This window comes from Seriola dumerili, unplaced genomic scaffold (genome assembly GCF_002260705.1).
Source record: "Seriola dumerili isolate Sdu_G_001 unplaced genomic scaffold, Sdu_1.0 BDQW01000122.1, whole genome shotgun sequence".
Classification (NCBI taxonomy): domain Eukaryota; kingdom Metazoa; phylum Chordata; class Actinopteri; order Carangiformes; family Carangidae; genus Seriola; species Seriola dumerili.
The window spans coordinates 2,465,214-2,486,564 of NW_019174377.1; the positions used below are offsets into that span (position 1 = coordinate 2,465,214).

At 41.1% G+C, this 21,351-nt stretch overlaps 3 protein-coding genes across 4 annotated transcripts; 1 reads left to right on the forward strand and 2 right to left on the reverse strand.

Annotated features, from left to right (window-relative positions):
• Nucleotides 1-239: 239 nt before the first annotated feature.
• On the reverse strand, nt 240-2,935 carry bloc1s3 (biogenesis of lysosomal organelles complex 1 subunit 3). Its single transcript, XM_022748478.1, has 5 exons — nt 2,868-2,935; nt 2,562-2,677; nt 2,139-2,328; nt 1,493-1,593; nt 240-1,007 (listed from the first exon to the last, which is right to left on the reverse strand). Exons 2-5 carry the CDS (start codon nt 2,673-2,675, stop codon nt 822-824), a joined length of 591 nt encoding a protein of 196 aa, XP_022604199.1. The 5' UTR covers nt 2,676-2,677; nt 2,868-2,935; the 3' UTR covers nt 240-821.
• A 296-nt stretch (nt 2,936-3,231) lies between these two features.
• Nucleotides 3,232-7,400, forward strand: LOC111224144 (trafficking protein particle complex subunit 6B-like). Of its 2 annotated transcripts, none has more exons than XM_022748562.1 (7): nt 3,232-3,307; nt 3,613-3,710; nt 3,880-3,947; nt 4,029-4,146; nt 4,663-4,746; nt 4,936-5,029; nt 5,199-7,400. In XM_022748562.1, exons 2-7 carry the CDS (start codon nt 3,615-3,617, stop codon nt 5,228-5,230), a joined length of 492 nt encoding a protein of 163 aa, XP_022604283.1. In that variant the 5' UTR covers nt 3,232-3,307; nt 3,613-3,614; the 3' UTR covers nt 5,231-7,400. The 2 variants fall into 2 exon arrangements, with proteins under 2 accessions (XP_022604283.1, XP_022604284.1); XM_022748563.1 differs by lacking the exon at nt 3,232-3,307 and adding an exon at nt 3,387-3,507.
• Nucleotides 7,401-11,990: 4,590 nt separating this feature from the next.
• On the reverse strand, nt 11,991-16,819 carry LOC111224082 (mRNA decay activator protein ZFP36L1-like). Its single transcript, XM_022748468.1, has 2 exons — nt 16,680-16,819; nt 11,991-15,234 (listed from the first exon to the last, which is right to left on the reverse strand). The coding sequence occupies exons 1-2, from the start codon at nt 16,734-16,736 to the stop codon at nt 13,999-14,001; spliced, it is 1,293 nt and encodes a 430-aa protein (XP_022604189.1). The 5' UTR covers nt 16,737-16,819; the 3' UTR covers nt 11,991-13,998.
• Between the last annotated feature and the right edge of the window lie 4,532 nt (nt 16,820-21,351).

Sequence of the window (21,351 nt, forward strand, 5' to 3'; positions counted from 1 at the left end):
TAAATGTTTGATCAACACTGGGCAAATTGTTGAGTTCTGTTAAAGTGACATATTTTTGCAAATTGTGTTTGTAATATTACAGTTTGTTTTATTAACAGCTGAAGAAATTGGAAATTGCAACACCGACACAATCACAGACCATTATTCTCATACTGTATGTACTTGTTTTCTGCCTGTTTTTTACATTTACATTTAAAAATAAATATATATTTATAACCAATAAATTTCAAGTGAGAAAATGATTTCAATCATCTCTACTTTTATTCAAAGCCACATCAGTGAAGCATCAGGGCAATGTGTCAATTTATATTATTGAGTTACTTTTATTTTACAGCTTTAACACATGGGAAAAAAGAAAAAAAAAATTATACTATGAGAAAATTGTACAGCTCTACCTCCTTGGCCTATCACAGAGGACCAGAAAACAACAGACACAAAATGATAAGCCATATAAAAATCAGCTCAGTGGTTTAAGATATTATGTTGAGTTATATTAATATTTACAAAGCACTGCAGGTAAAAAAAAATGGATATTATCAATAAATTCCTATGTGAAATGTACACCAAACTATAACTCCTGGAAGAGAGATGCAAAACTTGAGATGACAGAACAGGTGTTTTTTTTCCTCGACTCCTGCTCTTTACAGAAATATCCCCAAAGTTCCAGACACAGGAACAGACATTACCGGACAGATAAATACACACAGTATATATTACACTAAAGTAAAGCAAACATGCTATTTTTAGAGCTTGAGTCTCTCATATTCACTGAAATTATGTTAAAATGTTTATTTTAAATATATATATATCGTTTTGTTTCTTTAAGGGACAGGAGCTGTATAATTATTTGGGTCACTCATGTTAATATCAGGCAGTATTTGACAGCTGGTGATAATGTCAATCTTCTCAGACACAGCCTTCAGGTCATCCAGAATTAATCTGATGCTGTGAGAAGCGTTGATGATGGCGCCCTGCGACGTATTCAGCTGAGCTGTTGCACTGCGCACCTTTCACAAAAACAGTCAAACAATTGAAACGCAAATCTGTTGATGTGAAGTAAATGATTGTTGTAATTCACAAAACTCAGAAACCTGCTAAGTTACAAGTGACAAAGGTATCATAGTGTACACTATGTCACATATTTCTCAGTTCTATTCTACTCTTTTATCATCAAGTCTTACTGCAGCCACTTAGATGCAGCTCTTTGTTACTGGTATGTCACTTCTATGTTTCTGACATTACAGCACACACTTTGTCATAGCCATCCGAGATTCTCTATTTAATACAGGTTTGCAGTACAGCATCTTTTTCAATACTATGCAGCATTAGTCCTATTACTTTTCTTCTATAGAACAATATGTTTTGTGCTCAAATATTTTACTTCAGTTCCACAACAGTGGTGAATAAGTGCAGTGGCATCTGTGGTAATGGTGTAGTATATGGTATTTTGGAGGACCTAAACTATATATAATAATAAGTGTTCTCAGCATACCTCTTTGGCAGCACCGCCATAAACCTGCCGTAGAGTCTGTGACACGTCGTGATACAGATGGCTGTTAGACTCCCGCAGCTTTTGTTGTAAAAGGGTGTCACCTGGAAAATTAACAGATTTGCAGATTCAGACAAAAAACTGAACTCTACTGGTCTTTCTTTGACTGTTCACTTATCCGTTTGATCGAATCGATCCATGACAAAATATTGATGGAATGTAATGAAAAACATGCATTAAACTGAATTACTTGAGAATAAACTGCAATGATCATTTATCATTACAACTCCAACTACACCTCTGCAATATATAAGAGTAAGCAGGGTGACCCGGATGTTTCATTACTTGCTGTATTTCACGATGATAAGAACACCACCACACCACCAATCTAAACTTAGTAGCTTTTTCAGAGCTTTCATTTTCATCTCAAATGCATCAGTTTCAATCAGCGAATGGATCTGGCTCCATTCACATGTGCATTCAATCATACATCCAGATGAACCGTTTACTAAAGAAGGCTGTGAGATACAACTGAATGCTCAGAAAAAGCTAATAAGCAAACTTTTAAGGTGGGAGCTTTCTGTCACACAGTAAGTATTGTTAGTGGAATAATTATTGTCAGGCTATACTCATGACTGGCATTGCTCACCATATGGCCTGTGTGTGGGGCTTGGCCTGTCTTCCACTATGGACTGTATATCAGGATGGTCTCTGACTACGATAAGAGGAGGCAGGTCTCTCCTCAGTATCTGAGCGCCCTCCTGGCTCACTGCAGAGGCTCGGTCTGCCTGCTCCTCCTCCTCGCCCTCGCTGTCTGTTTCAGACGCCTCTCCAGGAACCTGACAGCATCCAAGATCACAGACAAAACAGGTTTGAGATTGTTCATGAATACACAGACAGACAGACAGACAGACAGACAGACAGACAGACAGACACAGACACACACAGACACACACACACACACACACACACATACACACACACACACACACACACACACACACACACACACACACACACACACACACACACACACACACACACACACACACACACACACACACACACACACCTTGGCTCCGACTGAGGCAGTTTGTGGAGCGGGCAGGGAGGTGATGTAGACTTCATCATCAGAGTCTGTCTCAGACGCCTCGCCCTGCACCACTATCTGGTACCTGCTGGACATGACTGCACACACACAAGAGACACACAACGAAACGTCGTTAACTACACTGAAACCAGAGGTTACTGAAGCTAAATAACGGTTATAACGACACTAAGGCAAGCGACATACGAGGTTTGCCTGAACCGACAAACTATAATGTAACGATAGCTAAACGCTCAATATACAGTGAAATAAATACAAAAAGTTCCAAACCTTCTCTGTGAACTCAAAAACACAAATCACATGAGCAGTAAGGAAATCGCTTGTTTTCCAACCGTCACGTGATAAGTGATGTATCGTGTCGTGATTGGAAGAAATGCCCAACTCGTATTATATAGCATCGTTTGTAATTAAAGCCGGCGTACGCCGAAATTAAAGTCACTTTCAAATGGGTGTAAGGCAGGCGATACGGTACGGTGTTTATTGGTGCCCTCTGCGAAAGAGCAATATGTTTTGTTACTTGATTTATGAATTCTTTGAATGCACTCAGTTTTTGTGGTAATGTAATCGATCGCCACCGGGTGCTTTCCAACGTGTTCCATGGGGCTAACTCCGCCTCCCTGAAAATCAGAGGAGCGTCCTAGTGTCAATATCGAGCGCAACCTAGGAAGCAGGCTCGCATATACTTCGTGTAGCCTACAATAATTTGACAGGTACAGTAGATTCAGCTATTCATTCTGTTAAAAGTATTTAGGTTAACTGTGTATGCCATATACACATGCATTGTCCCCCTCCCCAATTCTTTCTCATATGCCGAGATAGACAAAGAAAAAAGCAGTTATCACGGCTTGGACAATGTTGCTAGCAAACAACACGAGCTATCTGATGCTAACAATGTAGCCAACGCTAATCTGTATGTTTTCACATTTACTCTTGCTGTTGTGTCTTGAAGTACGGCTATTTAGGTTAAATAAACTGTTTCTGTTTAGCTGAATAATCACGTCTGTGTGTTTGTCAGGAATGACAGACGAGGCTCTGTTTGAATTTCTCCATATGGAGATCGTGTCCCATGTTTACAAGGAGCAGCAATCAAGTAAAGGAGAGATGGACAACAAGGTGTGTTCAACAAAGGCGCGATTCAATCAACTCAATCACACATAACATACAGAAGAAGCTACAATATTGTACACAATGCTGCCATTTACAGGGCACTCCATACTAACATACATATGCAGTTAGTTCTTGTTCACTGACTAAATAAACCGCTTGAATTTCTTCTCCTCAGGACAGAGCTGTCTGTGTTTCTGTCCTGGAAGGCATGGGCTTCAGGGTGGGACAAGGACTCATTGAGAGGTAGACGAGGACAAACATACTATAAGTACAAGTATCTTACCCTGTGTCTGTCAAGTGTCTTAAGTTCAGGTGTGTGTTCAGGTTGACCAGAGACTCTCCCAGCTTTAAGGATGAGTTGGATATAATGAAGTTCGTCTGCAAAGACTTCTGGACAAAGGTGTTCAGGAGGCAGGTTGACAACCTTCGAACAAACCATCAGGTAAAATTAAAGTGTAGTGTTGAGAAGGCTTTGGTTCAACTACAATAATTTCTTCAGCTACTGAGATGTCTGGCCTTACAAACTCAGTTTCAGAGCATAAATCCTTTCCACCAACAAGAATTTGGATCTCTTTTGTGAAATAGTAACTATGTTTGTTGAGGCAACGAGTTTACAGTTAAGTCAGTTAAGGTCATGGATTATTTAAATGGTTCCTGTGACTTTTATTTGTACACAAATAAAAGTTATGTTTGCATTAAGTGTTACTCACCAAAATGCATTGTGTATATCCTTGAGATCTAACAAACATGTTGAGTGTATTTCCTTCCTTACAAGATATTTGCTAATATAGAGGTCAAAAACTCCACAGGGAACCTTTAAATCTACTTAAAATTATACAAAACCGTGTTGATAAATGAAGTACTTAAAATATACATGCATCTTCAGTGTTAGTTAAGATTTGTTCTTATAGTTTGTCACTTGGGTGACTACTATACCTCTGTTTATTTTCCACCACAGGGTACCTATGTTCTACAGGACAACAAGTTTACTCTGTTGACTCAGCTCTCCAGTGGAAAACAGTACCTGGATCAGGCTCCTAAGGTCAGTGTAAACGCTCTCTCTCACTTTCTCACAAGCACACACGAAAAGACAATAGTGCTGTGTCACTTGAGGACAGTCAGATCAGAAGTAGGCAATTCAGGCTTTGCTTTCTTGTTATGGTACCAAAGCAATCAAAATCAGTTGCAGCAGTAGCTGAGGCTAATTTGTACATGTGTGCTGTTTTCTTAGTATCTTGCATTTTCATGTGGCATGGTGAGAGGAGCTCTGTCTAACTTGGGTCTGGACAGCGTGGTGACAGCTGAGGTCTCCGTCATGCCATCCTGTGAGTACTATCAGTATACTAAGCCATGATTGTCTTTACTCTTGGCTACCAATAGCAGCCAAACTGCTGTTACTCGTGTGAGGTATCCTTGACTTACTTATTTGAATTTTGGGTATATCTGTTAAGGTCCAAACAAATGGTTCACCTCTCCTTCATTTTCTGTTGCCAGGTAAGTTCCAGGTGGTGATCCAGAAGTTGTGACCTGATCCTCTTTGCTACCCTGGTGCTGATGAACAGGGCCTTGTGGGGGTAGGAGGATAGCAGTTCCATTCCTCCCACTGAGCAGTCCAACCACAGAGGGAATCAATCACCACCCTGATTTCTTCAGGTGGGGCAAATAGGACTTACCAGGTTGTGCTGATAACCCGGTACCCCAGCGCAAACAGTTTTAGCCAGAGCTTACCTTACTTGTGGTACTCTGATACACAACAAGATTTGTTGGATTCATTTTGTATCTTGATTTTGACAGAGGTTATTTCCCACTTGAGCTAAACAATGTGTGATGTTCTCAACTTTAGTTCTTAGTAAATAAGTGGAACCCGGCCCTGACTTACCTCTTTTGGCCGAGCTTTGAAAAGAAATATTGACTGTCAGTGGCTGTGAATACAATAATGTGAATGTGAATGTATTGTTAATGACAAGGTAATTTAATATTCTCTGTAATGTGTTGCAATGTTGAGTCAGACAAAGTGCTTACTATTAAGAAATGAAAAAGAAAAAAAGAGAACGATCAGCAGAATTTAGGATAAGACATCACTATGGATAATAATTGCAGACTATCAACTGTCGTACCATTTCTTTAACATCCATCCAAATAACTGCTAGTGAGCCTTTTATCACACCTGACACTGTCTCTCTGCACCCAGCACCTGGTGCTTTGCTCTGCCTTGTAGCAGATTGCCTTTAGGAGCTGGGTGTTTCTTTTATGCTGGTAGTCATTTACATTTCAGTTCAGTTTCAGGTAAAATTTAAATCCAGCATGAGTCATTGGCACAGCCATTTCAGTTTAATTATATTATATTATTAGATGTGATAACAGTTTTCCAAGCCCAGCTTTTCTACAAATGAAAGTGGAATGAAGGCTACTTAATAAGCATCACTCTCTTCCTCTGTGGTGATGTCGTATTTCAGAGCTGACCACTCAAATTAGGTTTACAGGTTATGATTTTTTTTGTACCAAGATGTACATTTTTGTTCTTTGTACAGCATTGATATGTTAACGTATAATATTAAGATTTTCCTAGTATACAATAAGCTGCAAATGTGACTGAGTTGGGTTGTAAGGCTTTGAAATTAGTTTACATGGATTTCTTACATTTATTAATAACACCTTGCTTTGTATCTCCTCAGATATGAGAATTATTATTATTATTTATTTTATGTTGTCAACTTAACATTTTGTCCAAATGGAACAATAATGTTGTGACAAGAATAGTGCAACAACAACACCTGTTGACCATGATGAATACTATAAAGAAATTCCTCTCTGGTTGATGTAGTTGCTTTTTTGTGCCACTAGAGGGACATATAGATCTGTTATTATTTTCATGTATGTTGCTTTACCAATTTACCCATTTACCATTTTGCTAAGTTGTGTCCAGTTTCTCCTTCTCTGTTTTCTCTTGTTGTCTCAAATCTCTACTTTATCCTTTTGATTTACTGCCATTGTTTGTGTGGCAGAGAGAACAACCCATAGTTGAACAAACCTGACTTTGCAGTGCCATGAAACTAAGATCATGTTGTAATATGAAAAAATGATGCCAAAATTCAAAACTTGTCCATGTGTTCGCACAGGACTGTAAAGAACAAAATGCAAATTCTCAAAGAGAACCGTCTAGTAATAAGGTTCTTATGTAAAATGATGTTACCTTTTCTGTTTTTAATCATTCCTATGCATAACAACACATTTCACAGAGAGCACTAGCAACATCAGTTCAATCTCCTATCATCCATCATCCCCGCTTAAATTATTAATATTCCTTGGTATGGAGCTTGGTATTAAGAGGTATGTGAGTGTACTGCGCTTCTGAGATATTCAGTTCTGTCCCAACAGGCTAAAGTATTACTTTTACATTTACAAGAAAATCATGGTCAGTCTTAGGTCTAAGTGAGCATTGTGAATGAGCTCATTCACAGTAAGGTCAACCTAGTTCAGTGAAATCCATCATCAGATTTGGTACTATATAATTAGGTATTAACCATCTGGATTTTCATTATAGTTTTGTTATGGCACTACACTGACATTATTGCCCTAGTTGAATGATTATGGTGCTTTTATTTTTTTGTCTCTGCTCTGATAAAAGTATCCCTGGCTGTATTCCAGTACTCCACTGCCATCAGTGTAATAATTTTACACAATAAAGGTCTTTACATGCAAATGTATCAATTTAATGTGATCCCAACGTGTCTCTCACTTAGTTTTGGGCCTGAAAAACTGCTGTGGATGCTACTTTACATATTTGTTCTTACCACTGTGTCATTACTGTCTATATTAGACACAACATGAAACCCAGTCTCCGTATTCTGTTGCATATTTGACATAATGGTGCTAAAAACAGCTGTCAACAGTGTAGGGCAAAATCCTGCTCGCTCACATATATGGAAAATTAAGTTTAGTCAAGAATGCATAAATCTCAACATCCTTTCTATTTAAAGCACAGCAGATTATAAACAGGCAGATATCCTGACATGACCACCCAGACAGAGTTTGGCTGTGTTCACGGCAATAATGAACATTTCAAAGTTTCATTTTATAATTTGGTTTTAAAGGTTTTCACTCCCCTTTACAAAAATGTTTTGGTGGAGCATCAATTAATAAACTATGCACCGACCATTGCTGTTGTCTCTGCTTTAAACAATATTAACACATCAGTTTAGAAGGTTTTAGTCTTTTACCAACATTGAAACAATTGCCAGCCAACTCAGCTGTTTGTTCACGAACTGCACCACAAAGCTTAAATGGTTGACATAAAATAGTGGGAGGAGAGAGAGAGAATTACTTGGACTGCATCTTAAAGAGGCACTCCACCAATTTTACACATGAAGAGTTTTCTCATCATGCAGAGTTCCAATCGGCCTGTGAAAACAGTTGTTAAATGGCTTCTGTGGCTCCCGAGAGAGCTTTTTAAAATTTTAAGAAATTGGTGTTACAAACAAATGGCATGGAGTTTGGGAGGGGGGTCTAATAAAATGGTTGCCATTGGTTACATAATGGAAAGCATAGGATCCAGAGTTTTTGGAGCTTGACCCCATGCTAGGGACTAAATTCTGGATACCTCAGATTTTGCTTCATCAGTTTTGAGCTCTCTTTTTACCTTTGCAAGTCTCCCAACCTCATGGAAGTGCAATGCTACATCGCTGTAATTTCCCTTTAATATAATCTTAACTCTCTCGTCTTAAATTTTGGGTTAGCACTTGAGTGGGTAATGTCCTTACTTCAGTATGGAAGCCCTCAAGACAAGAGTACTTGAATGAGCTTTAGAGTTCAAGAAAAGTTAAACAAGATCCCTGGTTCTAAGTAGACTGCCTCTCTACCCTGCTTATCTGCGTAGTGCATCGTATCAATGGAGATATCATCTTTTGGAACTTCACAACTGTACGAATGCTGTGAAAGAAAAACACAGTTAGGAAATTGAGTTAGGCGTCTGCATAAATGTGCAGCACCTGACTACGGCCCACACTTTTGCCCATTTGTTGCAACCCATTAAACACTTAGCCCAAATCCTCTCTGCAAAGAAGGAAAAAAAAGTCAGAAGGAGGGATTAGAGAGAAAGCCTGGGAGGGGGTGGAATTGTAGAAAGTTGGTGGAGGAGGGACTGAGAGAGTGGGGAAGAGGAAAATGAGATGGAGAGAATGAAGAGCCTCTACAGGAGGCTGGAGGGAAATAACAGGTGGAAAAAAGAAGTTTATTAGATGTGGGGGCGGAGAGGAAGCAGTGAAGAAAAAAAGAGGAGGATGGAGAAGGTGTTATAGCGGGGGAGAGGAAGAGGTGAGATTGTGAGAGGTTTCTTGTACCTGTACCTGAATGTCTCAAACAGTATGAAGTGAGTGGAATCTGGAGACTCGGGACAGAGGGATGCTGGTGAGGGTTGAGCAACAGCTGTTTTTGAGCTGCTCTACATGGCTTCGCTCCCCTTCCTCCTGCTTTACCCTGCATCACAATGTCACCAAGACGCTCACAAAGGCGAACGGTGTATGGAAGGAGGAGGAGGAGGAGGAGGAGGAGGAGGGACTAGAAGAGAGAAAGGATGTGGGGGTTTGCAAGTAAAATCAGCATTCAGTCTCCCAAAATGATGACTTGCTACAATTCAGTAACACTGTCCACATGGACTGGCTGAAGTCTTTTGTAGTGTGAGAAACTGACAGAGACTATTGATCTGGGTTGGGCTTATTGAAAGCAGCTCACTCAGTTCCTTAATTTGGTAGAAATCACCGGTCACAATTTAAAATCAGTGTTGAACCCTGACAATTTGGTAGCAGCCATTAAATTAAAATCAAATTTTAAATTACAAAACATTGTAAGTTAAATGGTAAACTGAATAATCTGTACAGCTGTGTAACATCCACATGTCCGAGTAAAGATCGTATAACAGCTCTCCATAAGAGTCAATGTTTTGATGCTACCTGGATGCTAACAGAACGATGTTAACAGAATAAAGTATGCTATAGCTACATAGTTTAATTTAAACTTTTTTATTCTTTAGTAGTAGCATTTAGGTAGGTTAACTAGCAGCAGCATAGCATTCTAACAAATCTGTTGAGGACCAAGTTTCTATATTTAACGACCGGTATGATCTGACAGAATGCCGCCCACTTTCATCCTCCCAAGTTGTCACCATCCCTTCTTTATCTCACCGCCTCTTTCTCACCGCTTCTTTTCTGCCCCCACTGTTACCTTTTTTTTCCCTTCTCATCTACCTATTCAACTTCCTCCACTCATGCATAGTTAAGAGTGAGATTCTCTGTCTCACACACACAAACCCAAACTGTCTCTTGGGGCCATATGTTGACCCGCAGTGGACCTGAATACAGCCATCTGCCTGCCTTTCCTATGTCCCACAGGGCAAGAGTGTGGGAGAATGTCTATCAGACACAATACAGCACACGCGCACACGCGCACGCGCGCACACACACACATACAGAGAAACCATACGAGCACACACATGCCTTTAACCCCTTCACAGCCACTAATCACTCCCAGACAGCCAGCCCATCTCATGTTAACAGTGACAAGATAATAGGTCTTGTGTGTGTGTGTGTGTGTGTGTGTGTGTGTGTGTGTGTGTGTGTGTGTGTGTGTGTGTGTGTGTGTGTGTGAAAGAGAGATTCCTGGAGGGTCAGCCATGAGTATGCATCTTAAGCCCTGCCCTCTCTTTTTTATGGGACATTGAGAATCTACTTTTGTAGATTTTTCTTGAGGAAGAAAGTTTTCCTTTTTTTTTTATTTTTTATTTTGTGAATGTGGTATGAGATTTGCACTGGATAGTTTGATTTACACACCATAGCAGATGAAACTACCACTCAGCTGGTACGCAGAGTTGAACCACTGAGGGAGAGACGGTGGGATGTAACTGAAGCAAAGGAGAGGGGCAAAGTGAGGGAGGAAGGATGGAATCACTGGAGGCAGTGAGGGAGACGGGAAATGGGTGGGAGCCCAGAATTGGTAAGATTAAACCCCAAACAAAGGACTTCTTATCTCCACATGAAATCTTAGTGGCATGACTACACACACACACACACACACACGAGCACACACACGAACACCAGTTTCCTGCTATCCTACAGCACAGTGGGTAGGATGGGCATGACTGGACAAACTCTCGAAAAATTGATTTTGATTTGAAAATTTTGCAATCAGGAAATGTGTAACTGCCCAAGAACTTTTAGAATAAGAGACCACAATGTAGCATACACACACACACACACACACACACACACACACACACACACACACACACACACACACACACACACACACACACACACACACACACACGTACATTAACCTTTAAGACCCCACATTAGTTGCCAATTGCTATGGTTTGAATTTACTTTCTTTTACTATTCATACTTTTTCCTCTTTTATTCAGAAGATGTAGAAAAACTGCTAAAGCCTTAAGGTATAAAAACCTGGTTAGATTTTCATTGACTTACGAAGCAATCATCAGCATTGGGTTGTAAGCCTAATCTTCAAGCAGACACAGCATCATGGAGGAATTCAGTGATTCTGGTGAAGTTTCACTTCTGTATAGTTTAAGCTATGGGTGGAAATAGAAGCGTCTAGTGTTTGAATCTAGCCCTTTTGAATAAACTGTAATCCACATTTCACGCTAAAGGAGTTCTTGAAAAACCAAACTATGTCTAAGCCTAAAAAAAAAAAAAACAAATTAAAACACCTGCAATAAAAATCAATAAAAAATGTTTTGTCACAAAGCTGAAAACTTTTTTTTTTTTTCCGTTTTGAGGTATATGGTTTACATTGATACGTTTGTGTCCTTGTCATCTAGTTTGTTTATCTGTCTTACTAATCACTCACTGTGTACGCCTCTAGTTTGAGATATCAGCTTCAGTGTAAAGTGCATTAGTTTCATCTTCACTTTTGACATTGTGTATAGAAAGAGTTAAGCTCAACAGTACAGAGCCACTGGGGGAGTGTGATCTAGAATAAAAAAAAATAAATTACAGTTCATTGGTTTTCAGCTTCCTTCCTTCCTGCAGCTTGCACCTGAGGTGTCACAAATGTGTTGCAAATATATTATAACAGCATATCCTACAAGCAGGCAAATGTACACAAATGTCATAACCTGCGCATTGCTGCATCAGCACCTCAGCTCAAGGTTTCAGAGCAGAGGTGTCTGCGTGTGTAGATTATGCTTCTACTGGATCAAGTAAAAACCTGAAAGGTAAGTATGTAAAATAAACTAAAATAGTCACTTAAAAAAACAAAACTTTATTTCCAGTACAAAAGAAGCAAAAGAAACCCAAATATATTAAACTTGATACAAGCATTAACAACTCAAAGTCCTCTATAAATACGTTAAAATAAATTAAAGAAATTAATTTACTAAAGATTATCACCTTCAACACTGAACAGGCCTCAAACATGTTGATGAAAAGGCAATTTTAAATAGACCAGTAACAGCACAGTGTCCGCTCTTCTAACAAACTACATCATAAACACACAAAACAGCTGAGAAACAATTTCTAAAACACTAAGCATATGTACTCTAACCCTACAGTATGCTGGATCTAGCACAGTAAGGCAACACACCTGGGAGCACAGTATTCACGGATGCGACTCGCGTCACATTTGTAACAGTACAAAGCCAGAACAGGAAGAATTAATACTGAATGACAGAGAGATGGAAAGTAATGGGGTGAGTCACAAAAACATGAATATTCATCAAAAATGTAACATCAGTGGTGCCTGTGGACAAGGGAGGAAATAAATCCCACGCCTGGGAATGTTTGTGTTTAAGATAATCTAAAATACATACTAGCACCACTAATGTTTTGGAAAACTTGCCAGAGGTAAAAAAAAACCCCAAAAAAACAGGGCTTTTGTGAAGTAGTCATTTGACTTGGTTAAACTTTACTTCTGAGCCAAGTGCCTTGAAACCCAAGCTGAGCTCACACCTCATCAAATTACACAAAATAACACGCACAATAGTGTGATGGCATCTCATTTATGTTTTTGTCCACCTTAGACTGCCAGTACAGATGGATTTTCTTCAATGCCTGCTGTTTCTACTGGCACACTTCACATATGAAAGCCCATAAAATTCCCATGCTCTGTTTTCTCAGCTGGCAAGTCATACAGACAAACGATATGTCATGAACATGGGATTTGAAAAAGTACGATCAAGCCCATTTGGCTTTTGTTGTAAGCTCATACCAAGCCCCTCCTCCTCCTCTCGTAGGGCAGGTTAAATTTGGTCATTTGGCATTTTACTTGTGGCAGTTTGTCAACAATGCATGAGAGACAGAAGAACAACACTTTTATAGGTATCTTAAACAAGATAGAGACCTGAACTCATACTAGCTTATGTGACTAAAAGAAAAAAAAAAAAAAGGAAATTAAAAGACTCGCATCCCTCGTCAGATCTCACATCTCTCCTAACAACCCAGCAAATCTTGGTTCAACACTAACATGACCTGTTAAAATAACCATACAGGCACTTGAGCTGTTTAAAAACTTAACATTCAGGTTCGAGGCCAGTGATAGACACACAACCTCAGACTGTGCAGTTATGAGGGGAAAAAAAATAACAATTTCACCAGCTTATCAACACAATACTGTGTACAGTTAACGGAAAAACAACAACTACAGAACGTAGGTCACATTATGTGTTTGTCCCACCATAATGAAAACATTTCAGCTACAAACAGATGTCTTTGGCTTTATCACATTCTTTTAAACACTCGGAAGAGGCTGATAAAATGTAAATATGAATGGAGAGGTTGGACTAAACGACAAATGGCACTGAGGACAATCACACTGTGATTAAAATATCTGTCTCGCAATCTGCCATCTCGACTTACTATTTCGATAAAGCATCAAACACCTCCACCACTTTTAGACTTCTATCTTGATATGTACTCTGTTTTGGTGGCAACACATTTTAATTTCTACATCACCGTGGCTTCCCTTAATCACATGACAGCGGCAATTTAGCCATAAATCTAACAGGCAATTTTCTGTCAGTGTGCTGAGTCAGTCACTTAAGTCTTTGTTTCCTTTGACGCCACACAGGTGCAAAGGATGTCTGAGGTGTCGGCCCTGTGGCTCTGTGTGAGAGGGGAATGTGCATTTATGTGTCAAATGCAAGATTATGTGTGCTTGAGCATGGATATGTGTGTGCTGCATATATTGTGTCTCAACAGCGTGTCCAGGGTCTGCATGTCTGAATGTGTGTAAATATGTATGTTTGTGTCTGTGTTTCTGCCTAAAGGCAGAGCCCAGTAGCGTCCTAGGGAACAGAGAGCTGACTGAATACAGCCAGACGTCTGGCGTTGCTTTCGTTAATGCCACCGCAGGATTCGGAGCCACTGAGTGAGCATGCAGAGCTGCTTCCGTCTTGGTCCTGGTCTGACAGAGAGGTGTAGGACAGGGATCTAGCACCCAGTGGTCCTGAAAAGACTCCAGTGGCACTGGGACTTTGCCTCAGGGAAGGGGAGCCGGTCGGAGAGAGTCCACATGGAGAGCAGCCGGAGTCTGGGGAAGGCAAAAATGGAGACTGGAGATCTGCTGCAGTGGCGTGGCCCATGGGAGGTTGGTACTGGTGGGTAGTGGAAGCTTCGAAGGCAGAGTCCATCTCCAGGAAGGCATGAGACAGGAGGTCAGTTATGTCAGCGCAGGAAGGAGGAGAGGCCGAGAGATCAGGTGTGAAAGACGCGGTGGCAGGAGGAGGATGACCAGAGAGGGCATGCTGAAGGGCTTGCTGAGGAGCAGAGGGAAATCCAGCAAAGCTGAAGCTCTGTCTGACAAGAGGAGGTCTGTGTGTGTGGGAGGAGCAAGGCGGCTGCTGGGGAATGCTTGAGGAGGAGGAGGAGGATGAAGATGAGGAAGAGCGAGAGGAGTGCTTCTTTTCTTCCTCACTGTTGTGGACAAAGTGGCAGCGGATCCCGTACGGGCAGAAGCCGATGGTGTGAAACGTACGGCATGGCTCAGTTTTGTATTTTGGATGTCTGTTAAGATCCCGCAGCTCTTCTGGCCCATGAGCAAACTGGCACTTCCCACCATACTTGCACAACCCGTTCTCAGTGAAAGATCGACACAGTTCAGTCTTATAGCGTGATGAGGAAGAGGAGGTGGAAATGGATGAGGTGGACGAGGAGGAGCTAGCGTTGAGTGCAGTGGGACTGATGTCACTTTGGGAGTGCTTTATGTCAGTCCCGGGCCAGCCTAGACTTGCTGCTGTAGTGCTGCTAGTCTCTACCATGCTGACAGAGCGCTGGGCAAGGAAGCCTGACTTTCCCCACTGGGAGGAATCAGAAAGCTGGGAGGGCAGCCAGCTTTCTGACTGCTGCCCCCTTTGGCTGGAGGTCAAAAATACACTGACAGAAGGGTCAGTGGGGAGACAGAGGGATGATAGAGAAAATGATGTGTTGCTACGTGGCTGACCGTTGTAACCTGGGGTTCCCATTGCCAGACTGCGGGATGGTAGCCGTCTGTCTGACTCCCTCAGGTCGAGATTGAGTAACTGCTGTAGAAAGAACAGGTGATAACAAAACATTAGCCCATAACTATTATAATTAATATCCAGTGATACATTTTTCAAAATCTCGGCGGCATTCCGTTATTGACGACTGTTGACATTTCACTTAGAGACTACAGAGCAATTAAAGCACAGCTATGCCATCGATCAACAAGGATGTAATCATTTTCAGTTTCCACACTCAATCTACATTTGGCAAATGCAAAATACTGTTGTTTATTTGTTTTTTTTTTAATTCTCTCCTGATGCACTCCTCAATGTGATTTCTGGTAAGCATTACTTGAAATATACTTTTCTTTTTTTTTTGGCATCCTGAGTAAATGAAAGTATAAAGTATATAAATATTGGTGTAAAAGTGTATGTAAAAACATGAACATTTGCCAAACATTCATTTTTTTTATTTTTAATTTCTATTATCACAGGTAAGAATACATTCTGATGCAATATTCAAGGCGGTGTGGTGATGCTTCAAAACTTGTTTCAGTGTTGTAAACTATTGCTACATTGCATTAGTAAAGGAGTAGTTTAAACCCACATGTGCTTACCTAGGTGACTATAAGACTGATATTTACAACTGGTCATAACAATGAGCTAGATCAAAAATAATATTTGAAATATTATATCACATTGCTGCTGCCATTTGAACTGGGGGACAAATTGTGGTAGGTGACTACCGTATTTCTGACAGCAACACCATCAAAAATCAAAAAACAGCAGAAATCTCTTCTACCTCTCTACCACAGAAATTTAACCTGGCATCCTACACATAGTCTACTGTGATGGGAATAGGCAGGGAAGACTTACAGTATGCTGCTGTGCACCACATGCAGTACAGTGAAACCCTTGTCATTTTATTAAAATAGCATTACACTGCATGTCATTAGTTACAGAGTTAAACATCTTGCTGTAAGCGCAGCCTCACAGCTGTAACTGGTGACTTTTGGTTGTTTCAAGCACAAAAAGCTCTGGTTGGTAACGGTGCTGTTTTGATTGAACCTGTTGGCGTCGTCTACCGTTAATAAGCAACCGATATTACTAGTAACCTGCTTGTAACCTGTCGTGGCAAATTACTACCTAAAGTGGTTTTATCTTAGACAAAATGACCGAGTTAGCTAATAAGTAGACAGTTTAATGGGCCCATGCTGCGATGCACAGTTAACACCAGCCTTAACTTCGCTCCCACTTTTTGACAAGTTAGCCTCAGGTCCAGGCTAACTTTCAGCTCACATAAAACCCTCAATAAAGACCCCGATTAATAATAAACAGTCAAAACAGAACATCAACAGAATCCGCTAAAAAATGAGACGTTAACAGATGAGGAGAGCAAACAACGTAAAGTTAGCGTAGCTAGCTAAGCTAGCGTTAACCCCTCCAGTGACCTAGCCAACTTTTGCTCCACTCTCCGCTCAACTTTCTTTGCGCTTTCCGTTTACCTTGCACATCATCTCCTCCAGGTCCGCAAACTGGATGAGTTTGGGGTAAGATGGCATTATATTGAGTTATCAAAGGCTTCGTCCGATCCCCGTCTGCCCCCGCACTGATAGACGTGGGTAACTCGCTGGCATGAGTTGGTCAGAAGTTTCCAGCAGTGTCTGCGGTGCCAAACAAGCCCAAGACCCGGACCACGTGTGGATTTAAAACCTAACACCGCTGTTAGCCACTCCCACGACTCTGAGAGTCAGCCCCGAGCTGCTTTCACCAGACCCCAGTCCTGAAAGCTGCTTGAGGCCCCCAGGCTCCATGAAATGTAAACTTAAACAACATTAAGTTCCTGTTTTCATCGTGAACATATCATTTTAAAATATTTGTAGGCACTTCTGTTGTCGAGGAAGGACATTGTGATTGAACCTTATCCAGACAACTTTAACACCATTGTTTTTGAAATACTGTGTTCTCATCTGCTGCATGGTAAGTGAATAAATGAAAGCTATAATTATTTAATTGTGAAGCATATACATTAATATAAAGTTGGGGATTTTTATTTATAAAATGATTTATTTATATCTTTATATGAAGTTATTCTACACATATAATTTTATTTCCCAGGGGGCTCAGCCAGCGTGATGCTAATAAGTGGTTCTTTGCTGGAAAGTGCAGGCCTTGTCAGTGATATCACCAAAGCTTTGGTCTGATAATGATGTATATGTAGCTGAAATAATATCATCCTTGCCACCAAATTAATTAGACCTAATGCAAAACTTTTACCCACAATCCTGATATTTTATGATTATGTCCACTGGCTGATGACTGATGTTCATAAAACTCCCTCCTGGGATAAATCTAAAGCATAAATATGCGTTTTTCCCTGTTCTTTCAAGCCAAATAACTATGTAAAGTTGTGTGTCTTTTATCAGATGGAGTAGTTGGAGGAAGTGCCACTGGTAGAAGCTAAAACAAATTAAAGAAAGGTTATAACAAAGGAAACCACAAAAAAGCAGGCAAACGCAAGTGTCTGCAGAGAAACACCCACAAGAAATGGCTTCCACAAGGACAAAAAAAGGAACACAGGCAGAAAAAAGGAGAGCTGAACATATGGGTAGAAAAGTATGGAGACACCCTAGCCCTTTGAGACAGACAAGGAGGAGCGAAGGCTTTGATTTCAAAGGTAAAGGTAGAAGTGTGAAAAATTTCACCACAGAGCAGAGCCATGAGAACACACAAACGCAGGGTTGCTCCTCTATCTTTGCAGGGACGAGAAATATACTGTATAAACTGTATTTCCTTAAACTCAAACCTTATATTCACCTATTAGACTAATCACAAACTGCCAAAGTTAGCACTGACAACAAACGTCTCATTCTTCTACCGTCACTGGTAAGACATTTGATCCTCACAAAGATAGAACACACACACACACACACACACACACACACACACACACACACACACACACACACACGCACACACACACACAGTTCTCCCAGGAGTGAAGTTGTCACACCTCTGGGATTGTAAGGAGCATTGCAACAGCATGTGCAGTGGTCAGACAAGTTGGCAAACAGTTGGCTGCAACTTCAGAGTAATAAACAGCTTTCAGTTTGTTCTGTACAGTTCAGTTCTTCTAGTGGCCAGATATAAGGGTTTGATTCCCCCCGGGGCAGGTCCTGCTCAAAGTGAAACATATGGTTAGAACGAAAGCACAAAGTTGTAAAAAATAAATATTTAAAGCGTTCAGCGCCTACTCTGGGGAGAAGTTCTTGAAACTAGCTCATAGCTCTGAGCCCCCTTCACAAAGATGAGCTCAGCTGAGAACAAAGCCTGCCAAAAAGCTTTGTTTTGGTCCAGCCAAGTGGTCACCATTAAGTGTGTGTGTTTGTATGTGTACACATGCTTGTGTGTGTTTGACAGAGGGTCTCAAACCCACCCCACCCCCCTTATTTTGTGATGATGTAATGGTATAGGTACATTCTACCACTGTGCTGCCTCAGGGTTGTGTGAGCCAGCCGTGTTTTGACTTGTGTGATATGCATGTGAAGCTGTATTGGTGTCCTTCCTCACATACCTGTGGCGTCCTGATGTCCATCCTGTCTCGGACATGTTCCACATAAACATGACTCCCTATGTCAGTCAAAACATTTCTTTTGTCTCTGCTTTTGCTTTATAAATTCTTCAATCGTATTTAGATGCAGTATCATCCAGATACACCAGACTGGCAGTTCTCACCTGGCTCTAAATGCACCTGGCTCCAAATGCATCTTTTTAGTGACCTTTTGTTATTGGATTTCACTTCCTTTAGAAACTCACCACAAAATAACACTTCAAGCATTGTTACTTCCTTTCCCCCCCCCCCCAACAAAACAGGAACATTTATTCTCCGTAGGTAAATCAGCTGGGGGGGGGGTTGTTGTAGATTATGCACAACTGGCCATGGCTGATAGAGAAGGAATGACAGATCAAAACCACCAGGCCAGCGCAAGGCCCCAAATATGTTGACAAACTTCAAGACCACCCCCTAAATATAGTCGCTTCTACTCATATGACCCAAGATGCATTTAATGCAAAGTGTGAACAAGGCCTAATTATATTGCGACTGACCTCTGGGTGCGAACCCTGACATGAGATGCTGCCCTAATTAGTTCATCGTCTTTAACAGGTTGGGTCTGCATGTTTGTTTTCTTTTTGCCCTGAAATGAAGACCACCACTGTGAACAACAAGCCATTAGCAAGATGTCAACAGCATGAGTGCCTTGAGGTAAGCAGGCCCTTCTGTTGATTTGGTTAAGTAAACAAATGTTATCTATAAACAAGCTATTTGGTCAGCAAGTTGAGTTTACTTCTATAAACAAATCTCTTTTGGGTGAGTTGGGGGATTACTGAGAGTATGGGGGAGAGGATTGAGAGTATTGGGGGGGGGGCGCTTTCTGAAGCAAGGGGGGGAGGGGAGACATTTGAAAGAGAGTCCTGGCTTCTTGTTGAGTCCAGCTGGGCTACAGGGCCTTTGGAGCACAATGAGCTCAATGAGCTGCAGAACCAACTAACAAACTAATGGCCCGCCCTCCGCGACTCAACCCCCATAGATATACACACACACACACACACACACACACACACACACACACACACACACACACACACACACACACACACACACACACACTGTGGAAATAACAGAGGGTGGTGAATGGGTGAGATAGAAAGGCTTGTTAGGAGGAAAGAGATGGGGGTGAGGAGAGGGATGAAGGGGCAGGATTGGGGGCTATTTAGAAAAAAACAGGGGAAATGAGAGAGAGGAAGGCATTGAGGGATTGAAGGTGGAGGAATCCGAGGCAAGAGATGGTTAGTAAAGACCGGCTCCATGCACAAAAAAGGTTTATCTATGGATTCGGGATTAATCAAGCAGATGCATAACAATGTGTCATGGGACGGGGTCCCTTGCTTTGTCATGTAATCTTGCAGTGGAATAATTAGCCAAATCCTTAGGAAGGCATTTGCAGATTCAACATCTGTTTGATATTAGAAGCAATTTCCAGAGGTGACATGACAGTGTGGGGTACCCATTTTGAGGGAATGGGATGGAACAATGCAGTCATATGTTTTCTAAAAAGAAGAATGGGAAGGATGCCCGGGGAGAGCCAGTTTGGGGATATAAGTAAAAGACAGGGGTCGAGTAGGAGAGTGAGGTAATCCATGACCACACCATAGTCGACAGTGTGTGCGAGTGCGGAGTGAAACATTTGTATTGCAGCATGTGTTTGTGTGTGTGTGTATGTGTGTTAAAAAGAGTGAGACACATTCACACACATACTTGCACACTCAAATCTATTGAAACTCTCATGATTAAGTGAAGTCATTCCTCCACAGCCCCACGCAGGCTTCTTCAGATAAGAGGCTACTATTACGAGTGAAATAATAAAGAAGGGAGGGGAGGAGGGGCTTGTAGACCTGATGAACATCTGCTCCTCTTTTCCTCCCATTTCTTCCACCCCCCCCCACCACCACCACCACCTTCCTTCTTTCACAATGTACCCCCTGCCCCATTCACTTGTTTATGTGTGTGTGTGTGTGTGTGTGTGTGTGTGTGTGTGTGTGTGTGTGTGTGTTTGTGCTTACAGAGGGCCTCACAGAGGGATTCACAGAGTTTGAGATTTTGGGAGAAAGTTTCTCTGACAGTCTGTTATGATGAAACCAATAACAAAGTCACTCCACCTCTTCTGCCAAACTTAAGCATCTATTTTATGAAATTATATGAAAAAAATATATTTTTCCTTCATGGACGCAAATGCAGTACCATCCTAAAAAAAATAATTTTTTAAAGATGATATTTTCTGTGTAGCAAGCTTGGGAAGACTGAAAACATAACAAGTGAAATGATGTAAAATATGTGTATTATATAAAGACGTGACTGCTACCTCATGAATAAACATGATAACCAGAGTGACTGCACTGGAATGTTCATTTATGCATAAATACATAACAACTTTGACTCTCTCTCTTGTGTCTGTTTTATGCACACACACACACACACACACACACACACACACACACACACACACACACACACACACACACACACACACAAGTACATGCTCACACACCCTGAAACGCCGCACAGTAGGGTTCTACTCACAGGGCAAAGGTTATAACCTAACCTCTGAACTCTGACAT

What these genes read in the sequence shown, in the direction of transcription:
- LOC111224144 (XM_022748562.1), top strand. Translation starts at nt 3,615, where the DNA reads ATGACAGACGAGGCTCTGTTTGAATTTCTCCATATGGAGATCGTGTCC. An exon ending in ACCTTCGAACAAACCATCAG is followed by an intron (nt 4,147 to 4,662) that starts GTAAAATTAAAG and finishes TTTCCACCACAG; the next exon opens with GGTACCTATGTTCTACAGGA. An exon ending in GGTCTCCGTCATGCCATCCT is followed by an intron (nt 5,030 to 5,198) that starts GTGAGTACTATC and finishes TTCTGTTGCCAG; the next exon opens with GTAAGTTCCAGGTGGTGATC.
- bloc1s3 (XM_022748478.1), bottom strand. Translation starts at nt 2,675, where the DNA reads ATGTCCAGCAGGTACCAGATAGTGGTGCAGGGCGAGGCGTCTGAGACA. An exon ending in CTGCCTCAGTCGGAGCCAAG is followed by an intron (nt 2,329 to 2,561) that starts GTGTGTGTGTGT and finishes GGATGCTGTCAG; the next exon opens with GTTCCTGGAGAGGCGTCTGA. An exon ending in CCCCACACACAGGCCATATG is followed by an intron (nt 1,594 to 2,138) that starts GTGAGCAATGCC and finishes TTAATTTTCCAG; the next exon opens with GTGACACCCTTTTACAACAA.
- LOC111224082 (XM_022748468.1), bottom strand. Translation starts at nt 16,736, where the DNA reads ATGCCATCTTACCCCAAACTCATCCAGTTTGCGGACCTGGAGGAGATG. An exon ending in TGGAGGAGATGATGTGCAAG is followed by an intron (nt 15,235 to 16,679) that starts GTAAACGGAAAG and finishes TTCTTTCTACAG; the next exon opens with CAGTTACTCAATCTCGACCT.